The 12,193-nt window shown below is 34.2% G+C and overlaps 1 protein-coding gene across 3 annotated transcripts in view; it reads left to right on the top strand.

Annotated features, from left to right (window-relative positions):
* Positions 1-11,630, top strand: part of dclk1b (doublecortin-like kinase 1b) — a 68,628-nt gene extending 56,998 nt beyond the window's left edge. The window contains exons 16-17 of one of the 3 annotated variants that reach the window (XR_008838858.1): positions 6,170-6,417; positions 11,033-11,630. Coding sequence is in view for 2 of the 3 variants with exons in the window: in XM_056473053.1 (XP_056329028.1) it covers positions 6,170-6,364 (195 nt within the window). In the remaining variant the exon portion in view is untranslated. Of the gene's footprint in view, positions 1-3,970; positions 4,045-6,169; positions 6,952-11,032 lie in introns of those variants that run through there. The other 2 variants (XM_056473054.1, XM_056473053.1) reach the window with 2 other exon arrangements.
* The last annotated feature ends 563 nt before the right edge of the window (positions 11,631-12,193 follow it).

Genomic DNA, 12,193 nt, shown 5'->3' with positions numbered 1-12,193 from the left:
GCCAATATTCCCCACTCTAACAGTGGTGCACAGACAATGGCTTTATAACTAGATTTAAAGGGATAATTCACCAAAAATGAACATTTATTAATCTATTTACTCGCCTCAAGTGCTCCATTAATAATAATAATTCATTCATTCATTTTCTTTTCGGCTTAGTCACTTTATAAATCCGGGGTTGCCACAGTGGAATGAACCGCCAACTTACCCAGCATATGTTTTACACAGCGGATGCCCTTCCAACTGCAACCCATCACTGGGAAACATCCATACACTCCCATTCACACACACTACACCATTCTCATACACTACTGACAAGTTAGCCTACCCAAATCACCTATAGCGCATGTCTTTGGACTTGTGGGGGAAACCAGAGCACTCGGTGGAAACCCACGCGAACATAGGGAGAGCATGCAAACTCCACATAGCAACGCCAACTGACCCAGCCGAGGCTCGAACCAATGACCTTCTTGCTGTGAACATGCTACCCACTGCGTTTTACACATTTTGAATATGTGTATGCCACATTGCGCCAGACCACACACCAGCTGATTGCTGGGGAGGAGACAAAGTGATGAAGCCATTTATGATTTGGGGATGGTTAGGAGGCCATGATGGACAGAGGCCATGGATGTCGAGGTTTAACCCGTACTCTTTTTCGAATGACATCCTGGGGTTTTTTAACGATCTCAGAGAGTCAAGACCTCAGTTTAAAGTCTCATCCAACAGACGACGCTCACTGAGCAGTATAGAGTCCCCTTCACTATACTGGGGCGTTAGGACCCACACAGACCGCAGGTTGTGCACTCCCTCCTGGTCTCACTAACACCACTTCCGGCAGCAACCTAGCTTTCCCATATGGTCTCCCATCCAGGTACTGACCGGGCACAGCCCTGCTTAGCTTCAGTGGGTGACCATAAATACCATAGATACTTATTCTGTTGAACGCAAAAGACGATATTTTGAAGAATGTTAGAAACAGGTAACCACTGACTTTCATAGTAGGAAAAATAAATATTATGGAAGTCAGGTGTCCAACATTCTTCAAAATAACTTCTTTTGTCCAACAGGTTTGTGACAAGTGAAGAGTGATTACAGTAAATTATGACAGAATTTTCATTTTTGGGTGAACTATCCCTTTAAATTCAGGTATTCTCATTGCTTTATTCATGAATGGTGTTATCGTGTCTATTATCTTTTCACAATGGATCTTGTTTGGCATTAAAGCATGAGAATGGCTGGACTGTGTTTTCCCTTTGTTCAGGAAAATGTACTTTTCTCAGAGAGAATGAATGACTTCTTGATAAGTTATCTTTAATGCATAAGGCCATAATTTACTCAAAAATGTAAATTTACTGTTAATTTAATCAACCTCAGATGAAGGTCACTATTTTTTTCTTCAGTAGAATATTAAAGAGGATTTTTAGCTGAAATCTGTGGTCTTTGGTTATTCATGAAAACACAACGGCTACAGTACTTTCAGAAAAATGGTGACTTAGTTCTCATTATAAGATATAAATGTATGATCAGCCATGAATATTCATTTTGTTGTGCCTGTATATGTGTTTTTGACTGTCAAAAATCTCAATACCCATTAACTTGCATGTTATGAATCAACAAGGACAACCTTTTGAGCTAAAAATCCTCTTTTGAGCTAAAAAAACATGAGCAGACAGACAGCAAATGTTCATTTTTGAAATCTTTTCAAGTATGCAGTTTTATGTGCTCTGAGAAAATGTACTGTATGTAAATGTACTCAGTGGTATTGAGAGATATCCTGGAGGTTGTTGTGATGTTATCGGCTGACTCATCCATCAGCGCTCTTTTCTCCTGGCAGACTCCATCCTCCTGCTTTCTTCTGGCTGTGGCAGCTCTTATCTTTTCCTCCGATTCTGCCTCCTGCTTTTATATTGACTGTCAGCACTGTTGTCAGGGACTCAATCAAAATAGACACTCAAGATAATGCTATTTATATATATTTATATACTTGCTTTTTTATTTGTGAAGGGCATTTCACATGATAACATCCATAGGTAAACAGTATATATTTTTTAAATATCCAGTGTTTGTTTGTTTATTTATTTATTAGTTTTAGTCTTGTGCATATGTGGTCAAAGATGAAAAGGGAGTGAAAATTTTTATATTTTTTAGATGTTAGTTTCAGTCTGTTAGTTTTTAGGATATCTATAAGCTAGTGTGCTCCAAAACAGTGAGTATGTTTACATGGACACCAATAGTCTGATTTTAAATTAAGACAATACTGAAAAGAGTAAGAGTCTACTGTGTAAACATTGATTTTTGATTAATTTAATCCGATTAAGGTCATTATCGAACTAAACAGAAATCAGATTAAGATGTGAAGTATGCCGATTTTAGTCACATTATTGAAGTGCAGTACAGACTAGTAAACTTCGTAATCAAACTATTACCGTTATCGATTACTGATGTCAATGTAAATGTAGTCAGTGACAAAATTCGCGTTTAGAAAATATAAAACAAATATAAACATGCAAAGCTTGTAGTTTGTCACTTCCGCCTAAATCGATCAACAATTATTTTTCACATCACTTTATACTACATTTTCTCATCAATACTCTCTAGCTTCTGACATGTCCCGCCCCCTTTAAGACACTTTTCATTTGATGCACTTGAGCCACTCTGACTGGCAGAGCTGTGATAAAACGAAACGCTATTGGCTGTTTCTATTACACGGGAGAGCTACTCTATATTCCATCATTTTTTAGTTAAGATTACGTCAAAATCGAATAAAAAGTGCACATTTCAAAGCACTTTACAAGACCTTTAAACATTAAAAATATGATGTTACTTTAGTCATACCACATATTAAAAAATCTTCACAGGCATATTTAGAACAAGAATCGGTTAACATTAAAATAAGGGTCACAGTGAAGCCACAAAATACCAAATAATTGTCATCCTAAATATCACTACCCAAAAATGATTTGTAATTATTTAAAATGTAATACAATATTGAATGATCACTTATTACATATTTAAATAAATACAGGACAAGGCAAGCATGTTTCAGTTTAAATATAAATATATGTTACACTGACAAGTGATAGTGGATCATTTCACCCATATTATGACAATTAATTTAAAAAAAAAAGTCATTTTAGTCATTCAATTTTTTTCACTTTTCATTCACTTTTGCTTTTATAATAATATTTTATATGAATATTTTGATGAATATGAAATTAGGAAATTATATTTCTGATGCAATGTAAATGTAATTTATTGCAAACACCAAAATGGGATGTCCTATATATATATATATATATATATATATATATATATATATATATATATATATATATATATATTTTATTTTTTTACATTTGGGGTCAGTGGGATAATAATTGAAAATATAATAGTGCCATAATATTTATTGTTTTAAAAAACAATAAATTAACAAATACAATTAACAAATACAATTATGATTTGTATATTAATTATTACAATATTATGTTCCTGTTTTATAGTTTTATAGATTTTGAACCATAATTACACCAGTCTTCAATATCACATCCTTCAGAAATCATTTTATGTGTTCCATACTGCTCAAGAAACTATTATTATTATTATTATTAATATTATATTAATATTTAATATATATTGTGCTATTTAGTGTATAACAGTTGATATGCTTAATTTTTTTTTCATGTCTTACTGTCCCATACATATAACATTTTGATTTGTTAGCACATTGCTTTGCATGTTAACTGTTCCATTAGCTTCATTCACATCATTTTAATTTCCTAGACCAAAAGGTAAACTTAGAACTGGTATACGAGAACTATAAGTGATAATAAGAACTGGTATGATATTTTATTCCAAAACTTCTTCTAAACGTAATTGAACAGCACATCACGGCTCAAAGTTTGCGCTGTTCTTCTCGGTGAAAGTAAAGATCTGATGTGTTGAGTTGCCCTCATTTCTCTCTGCTCAGCCGGACGAGGGGTTTTCCATCAAGCGTTCAGAGTCTTTGGACTGCGACCCAGACCCAGGGCTGTATTGGATAAGGTATGAGCGGTGTGTCAATGGCAGTGTGCTGGCAGTCTCCATAGTCCTTCTTTTTCACACTGGCCTCTTGCTGTGTCAAGTGCTGCTTTTTTGCCATTTCTGCTTCTCACTTTGTGCGTTTTGCTTTTCTAATGGTGCTTTGCTGAGATTTGTTTGTCAGTGCTTCACTTTTGCCTTTCTTTGCTCTGCATTGTTGTTTAGTGTAGCTCATTCATGCCATTGAGAAGCTTGGACGGTTGAAATGTGGATTTGTTTCCCCCAGCATGCATGGCACTGCTGGTTATGGGTTTCAGACTGTATTGAATGCTCAATTTACTGCGGTTTACATTAGAACACTTTTAAAATGTTTGACGTGCACACATTTGTGTTAGAATTGCAGAAACTAATAATCACTAATCTTGCAAACTTACTAAAATGCAAACATAAAAAAATAGATCTAATGCGAACATTCAAAACCTAAATAATTTATGAAAAAAATATTTTTTTTTCTTTCTGTTTTAAGCAAACAATAAAATAAATATTGCTGATTTATACTTTCTATTTAGTAAAATAATACTTAAAACATCACAGTTTGCACCACATTAAGCAGCACAACTTATTCTCATTAGAGCAACAAATCTTTATTTTACAATTAAAGATATCTATAAAATATTTAGCATTAGTACAGCAAATAGATTATATTTTTGCACAAATTTAAAATACTTACACTAATATAATTTTAATTTTTTTATTTTACTTTAACAGAGCAAGGAAATTTTCACAGTATGTCTGATAATATTTTTTTTTTTCTGGAGAAAGTCTTATTTGTTTTATTTTGGCTAGAATAAAAGCAGTTTTGAATTAAAAAAAAACATTTTAAGGTCAGAATTATTAGCCCCTTTAAGCTATATTTTTTTCTCGAATAACTACAGATCAAACCATCGTTATACAAAAACTTGCCTAATTACCCTAACCTGCCTAGTTAACCTAATTAACGTGGTTAAGCCTTTAAATGTCACTTTAAGCTGTATAGAAGTGTCCTTAAATATTAAGTAAAATATAATTTACTGTCATCACGGCAAAGATAAAATAAATCATTAGTTATTAGAAATGAGTTATTAAAACTATTATTTTTAGAAATGTTAAAAAAATCTTCTCTCTGTTAAACAGAAATTGGGGGATAAAATAAACAGGGGGGCTAATTCTGACTTCAACTGTGTGTGTAGACATATATAATTTACTTTTGTACATTTTTTTTTGGAATTCTTAAATAATAATTACAGATCAACGTTACATATTTTATTGTGTATTTGTGCTTATTAATAGTAAGTGATAAAAATAAAGGGTAATGGAAACTAGTTTTTTTACTGATCAGACAAATGAGCGATTGGATTTTTTTCAATTACATTTTTATATTTTAACTAGTTTTTGGCATGTACGTGACATGTTTTTTTATTACAATTTTTTTTAAATACACTTTTCACACCACAGTTCATTCATTTAGATACAGATTTAGTTGTCTTGCAGTGCCACTTAAGAAGTTTATATAGGCTATAATCTACAAACAAGTGAAACCCCATTGTTGGTCTCTGTACCTGAATAGGTTATATGCCGAGCTAGTGCGTTTCCCATACGGATAAACTTCGGATCCGGTGACCTGTTATTGAGAGTTTTTTTTTTTTTCATTTTATACGGTTCCTTTTACAGCATCGACGTTGTAATGTAATTAAAATACAATCAGTTAAATAAACTTTGGCATTCATTTAGTTACTCAAGCCTAAAACGAAACAAAAAGCCTTTTGCTCGCACGCGCCCGTCAGATTCGGCAGGGTAGTGCAGAAGCTCCATTGAATATACTGGGGTAAAATAAATGTTCATATTATAAAGACATGGCGGGGAAAATGTTATTTAATGCAGTGCTTCTTGTACAATCTGAGACCCACTTTATTTCGGATATCACTTAGCCAGTGGAGATCGCTGATTTTTAAAGAAAACAGACCTTAAACGTGCAGATTTTACATTGGCATACAATTCACCGGAAGCGATTAACCCAGGTTACTGGCAAATTCAAAGTCCTATTAGCATGCTTCGGCATATACTCCATTGTGACCTGCTTTTGACTATGCTCTGCTCTCGTGTTCTCCAGAGCACCCCTCTTGATAAGGAGAGGCAGGTTTTCAGACGAAGACGCCACCAGGATGTGAAAGCCTCCACAGGCCGCGGGACTCAGAGCTCCTTCCCCGCCGGCCCGACTCTCTCCCCGCCAGACTTCACTTCAGAGTCCGAGGACATCTCACCGTGCTCCGCCGACACCGTCCGCTCGCCCACATCACCGTTTTAAAGCCACAGCCGATCCTGACTGCAATTCTTGGGAAGATACCTAGAAATTTAAAGGTAACTGACTCAAGAATGGCGAAAACTAAACGCCGAGTCGATATTTCTGTTTATATTCGGTGACGGTAGCACATCTACAGAGGTGTACGAAATAATCTCACACTCTGAGCAGTTTTCAGACTTTTTTGAACGCTTTCTCCTCATCATAACTACATGTTTGGTGCTACTGTATACAATATGAGGTTTTGTGTTTAGACCATGTTCAAATTTGCCTTTCTAGTACTGTAGTAAACCGAGTCTTTTCCGCCCTCAAGTGTTTGACAGGGAGAAATGCAGCCACATATACAGCTATAGAAAGAAGCAGAACACTTGGAAATACTCCGTTTCTCTGTATTTATTTATTAGATATGGGTTTGAGTAAAATGTTAATTTTGTTTTATTATATGAAAGTGTGATGTTCATCCAAATTTCAAATAAAAATGTTCCCTTTTAGAGCAGACCCCCCCCCCCCCAAATAAAAAAAAAATAAATAAAAATTACAATTGGTCAGATAAACCTACCCCACAAAAAATGAATACATAAATAAATAAAAATCTAAAGACAATTGGTCAGATAAATAAATAAATAAAAAATAAATATGACAGTTGGTCAGTTAACCCTCTCCCCAAAAATAAGTAAAGAAAAAAAATGGTTATTGGTCAGATAACAAATCTTCAGATAAACAAATAGTTTCATTTGTTGTTTGTTTTTATTTGAACAAAAAATATATAGTTAATTAATTAATAATAGTTACCTACCCCCCCCCCCCAAAAAAAAAATAAAAAAAAATAAAACAAACTTATATATATATATATATATGCTTTATATTTAAACTTATTTACTCGTTAGAACATTACAGTATCAGTATTGTTTTGACAAAAATAAATATAAACATGTCTGAAAATATGACTTTTTTTTGTTATTTATGCAAAAGCCCCTCTTAAAAATAAAAATATAATTATGGGTGCTGAGGACATTTCTTTAAAATTTAGGGCACATTTTTGCACAAATACTAGTTTTTATTTCTCAGACACCTTTTAATAATAGTTTAAAATATAAATATTTTTTTTAGACAACACCATGCCAATGTTTTGGCGACACAGTGGCTCAGTGGTTAGCACTGTCGCCTCACAGAAAGAAGGTCACTGGTTCGAGCCTCGGCTGGGTCAGTTGGCATTTCTGTGTGGAGTTTGCATGCTCTCCCCGTGTTCACATTGGTTTCCTCCGGGTGCTCCGGTTTCCCCCACAGTCCAAAGACATGTGCTATAGGTGAATTGAATAAACTTAATTGGCCTCAGTGTGTGCGTGAGTGTGTATGGATGTTTCCCAGTACTGGGTTGCAGCTGAAAGAACATCCGGTTTGTAAAACATATGCTGTATAAGTTGGCGGTTCATTCCGATGTGGTGACCCCTGATGAAAAAAAGGGACTAAGCTGAAGAAAAATGAATAAATGCCAATGAGTCAAGAAATCTATTTTTTATTCTGACCAATTCTCTTAATTTATTTATTTATAAACCTTTTAAAAAGTTACGTTTATATAAATTATAATAATAAACACTTTACTCAAACCCACAACTAATAAATGCAGAAAAACTGAACATGTTGAAGTGGTCTTTTAATTTCCCCATAGCTGTGTGTTTAATGCCCATTATAAACCTGTTTAGCATCTCTTCTCTCTTACAGTGAATCTTGTATGTGGGTTTTTACCTTTTTGTATGAACTTTGTATATTCAAACAACTTTTGTTTTGTACATTCCTTTCGACCTGATGACTTATATTTGCATATTTCAGCATTTCCTTTGGGTTCTGTGTTAGACATTAGAATGTTCTTTATAAAACGTGTGCAGACTAGTTGAGGCTTTTTTAGCGGTGTGTGTGCGTGTCTGTAGGAATTCTTCTTTGAAAATTGATGTTATGGGTGCTGATTTAACGCGTGTGATGTTGAGTGACTGGAAATTTGTCAGTCAACGCAGCTGCTATTATTTCTTTGTCAATGAGTTTGGTTTTGTCAGCACAACTCATCATGAAGGCAAATAGATCTACAGCTGCTTTCTGGAATTTTCTGCTGATGAGAAAACAGAATGTAAGAGTTGTGGAATTGTTTATTTATAAAGTGATAAAGAGGATCCAGCAGGCAACTTGATGTCAAAATGATGATAAGTCAAATCAAAATCATGACATCTATTTAACATCCACAAGCTGATGTCCTTGGTGGCATGGTGGCTCAGCGGTTAGGCCTGTCATCTCACAGCAAGAAGGTCGCTGGTTTGAGTCCCGGCTGGGCCAGTTGGCATTTCTGTGTGGAATTTGCATGTTCTCCCCGTGTTTGCGTGGGTTTCCTCCGGGTGCTCCGGTTTACCCCACAGTCCAAAGACATGCGCTGTATATAAATTGAATAAACTAAATAGGCCATATAGTGTATGTTTGTGAATGAGTGTGTATGGATGTTTCCCAATACTGAGTTGCAGCTGGAAGGGCATCCGCTGCGTAAAACATATGCTGGAATAGTTGGCGGTTCATTCTGCTGTGGTGACCTCTTAAATAGAGACTAAGCCGAAGGAAAAGGAATGAATGAATAATGTCACAAGAAGGATTATATTATAATAAAATGTTTTACTCGTTGAAAGCTTCAGTTCCAAATTACAGATTTGCACTGGATTTAGTATTCTTGCAATGCATGTAAACTACTTTGTGTCAAAATGACGTCCACTTGATGTCTAATATTGACATCAAAAAACATGTCAAATCGATTTTTTTACACGTTCTTTGACGGCAGTGTTAGATGTCGATTTGATGTTGTTTTGACATCAAGGTGAAAAATTGACATCAAATTGATTTGTGTTTTTGATGTCATTTTGATATCAAGGTGCCCGCTGGGGAGCTTAATGGGATAATTCACCAAATTCAAAAGAAAAAGGGAAATAATTGCGATTTACTTTCAGGCCATTTACTTTTGCTTTTCAGTATAACAGTGAAGAAATCAAGATTTTTTGGGCAATCAGTGCACAGTAAAAAATATCCATAAATTAGCAAATTTCATATTTTATGATTCATGTTTTTTTATTATAATTATTTATTTATGCTTTTTTATTTACATTGTGGGACCTTGACCTTCCTCCAACACTTTTGATGTTAAAAAGTTTGAAAAAGTGACTTTTACTGACATTCTTACTAGTTTGATGTGATATTTGATTCTATATAAAACCCTGGTAATACACTGGCAGTATTTTTTACATTAAACCACTAAAACTTTAGTTATAGTCACTTTGATAAAACACACTGTTGAATTTTCATCATCAAAAGTCGACAGAGCAGAGATCAACATCCCATAATACAAATCACAACCTGAAAAACTGAAATATGGACCCTGTTAATTAACAGATTATTTGTTACAGTGAGGCATTGTGAATTAAAGGTAATACTAATAATGCTCTAAAAAGATCCTTTTTTTGACCATTTTGCTTCAGTGAAATCAGTAAAATCTCACTGTATCATCAGGAGTCACAGGTATTTATTTAGTTTTGCTTGTATATGTTTTTTTTTTGACTCTTAAAGTCTCTGTATGAATCACTAAAGACCAGGTTTTCTGCAAAAAAAAAAAGAAAAGAAAGAAAATCAACTTAAATTTTTTAATGAAGATAAAAAGTCACCTACATAGTGGATGGCCTGAAGTCAGTAAATTAAAGGCTGATTTATACTTCTGCATCGAGTGATTGCCGTGAATCATGGTACCTACTTTGTGTTTCTCTGCCCACACTTGTCACCAATACCAAGCTAGCTTTTTAGCTTTTTACCCAGACATTTAAATATTTAAATTTAGACATTTACATTTTAGAGCAGTGATCACAATACCGTGAAACCATGATATTATTATCCAAGTTTATCATACCATCAGAATCTTATACCGGCCCATGCCTAGCTCTGAGTGATTGCTGTGACTCACGCCGCCTGCTTTGCACATGCTGTGAATTTATACTTCTTTATACTTCTTATACATTCGTCATCGATACAAAGTCGACCAATCACAGAGCTTGTGGTACTTCGTAGCAAAGTGTAGTTAAATTTTTTTAGGTGTGCAACAGCGTCACCCACGGGGAGGACTACGCAACAGCACAAAGGCTGCACTGGACCATATGCGTGCGCTTGACGCTGAGGTATAAATCAGCTTTAACAGCATTTTTTGTTTTTCATCACCATTGATTTTAGGTGAATTATCTATTTCGTGTTAGATAGAGTAGGATTGTACATGTTCTTTTTAAGTTGAATGTAGTCTAATATTTTCATCCAAACTTGATGATTTGTTTATTTGCATTCAGCGGTCGAATGACCACACTAAGACGTATGTTTTAATGTGAATGTATTAGCTTTTTTTGTCACACGATGGCCAAATATGATGCCACAGAATTGTTTTTATGTGGCTCAGTCAACAAAATAGTCACTTTTGAAACCATAAGATTGTAAAACACAATTTCAAAACACAATTTGTAATAACCGAGTTGGCTAGCTAGCATAACAACGTACATTTTTAAAAACAACCAATCTTCAAAGTGCAAATAAACACTGTATAGTTAGTTTCATTAAGGAGCAATGGATCTCTCCATTTATTTTAATTCCTTTATGTGGTTTTCTTCCTAGTTTTCGCCCCTTACTATAAAGGGCTGAGTGAGTGCCAGTCTTTTGCATGTGGTTTGAGTGAGTGATGATCGTTTTAATATCCATTTACTCTACCTTCAGTACATCCACAGGTAAGAACAGTCATATTTGTTACTCCTCAATATTTAACATTTATTAAACAGTTCACTTTAGCCTCCAGCATGTAAAGGCTTTGTGAAGGGGTGAATGAAAAGCACAAAAGGGGGAAAAAAAAGAAGTTCTTTAAGGTATGGCATGTGTTTGCTTTTTTGATAAAACAATGTATCTGCTGTGTTTGCTCGTCACAATTAGACTAGAACACAATCCATGATCATCTTGTTTTTCAATAGGTTGTAGGTCAGTTCATTAATATAGGGAATATTCTAGCTCATATGCAAATGTCAGTGCGTGGGCATTGATTACATGTTGTATATTTGTATAGATGTGTATCCATCGCTTGTTTCTTGTCTCCTATGTAATGCCATCAATGCTATCAATGCTCAACTTTTCTTTCTGAATGAAGAGTCTTTGCTTCCAAGTAGCATTCAAAACAGTGGTGCATTCAGCAACAAGCCAAACCTGTGAATAAACAACTTCTCAAGCAGAAGCCCGTGCTTTGTTGTTATTAATTGAACTGATTTTGTTGTTTTAGTTGTTATTATTAGTATTCTAGCGGTTTCTCAGTATATCATTATAAAAAAAAATTCTTTGCTTCACTGGACATATTTTTAGCTTATTTTGCTGTCAGGACTAACATTAAATACACATTTACCTTAAAAAAAGATAATTTATTGTAGGTTATCTTTAAAAAAATGTTTGTGTATTTAGGGACCTCTAATGAAGTAAAAATTATTATGAAATTACGCGAGAAAAATCTGAACTAGTCAAAATTATGAGATATAAAGTAAAAAAAAACTCTGACTTAAAAAGTTTTCGAGGTTTAGAATATCAAACGTATGAGTTCAGATCTAAATAAGACAAAGTTAGAGATAGAAAAAATCTAAATTATGAATTAGTCAAAATTTTGAGAAAGTCAAAATGATGATGTTAAAAATTCAAAGTTATGGCTTATATAAATTTTTTTAGCTTGTAATTCAACTTCATAAGCCATAACTTAAACTTTTTAGCATCACCATTTTGACTTTTTATCTCATAATTTTGACT

This window comes from Danio aesculapii, chromosome 15 (genome assembly GCF_903798145.1).
Source record: "Danio aesculapii chromosome 15, fDanAes4.1, whole genome shotgun sequence".
Classification (NCBI taxonomy): Eukaryota; Metazoa; Chordata; class Actinopteri; order Cypriniformes; family Danionidae; genus Danio; species Danio aesculapii.
Note: the sequence above shows the minus strand (reverse complement) of the source record. Positions and strands in the feature narration are given on the sequence as shown.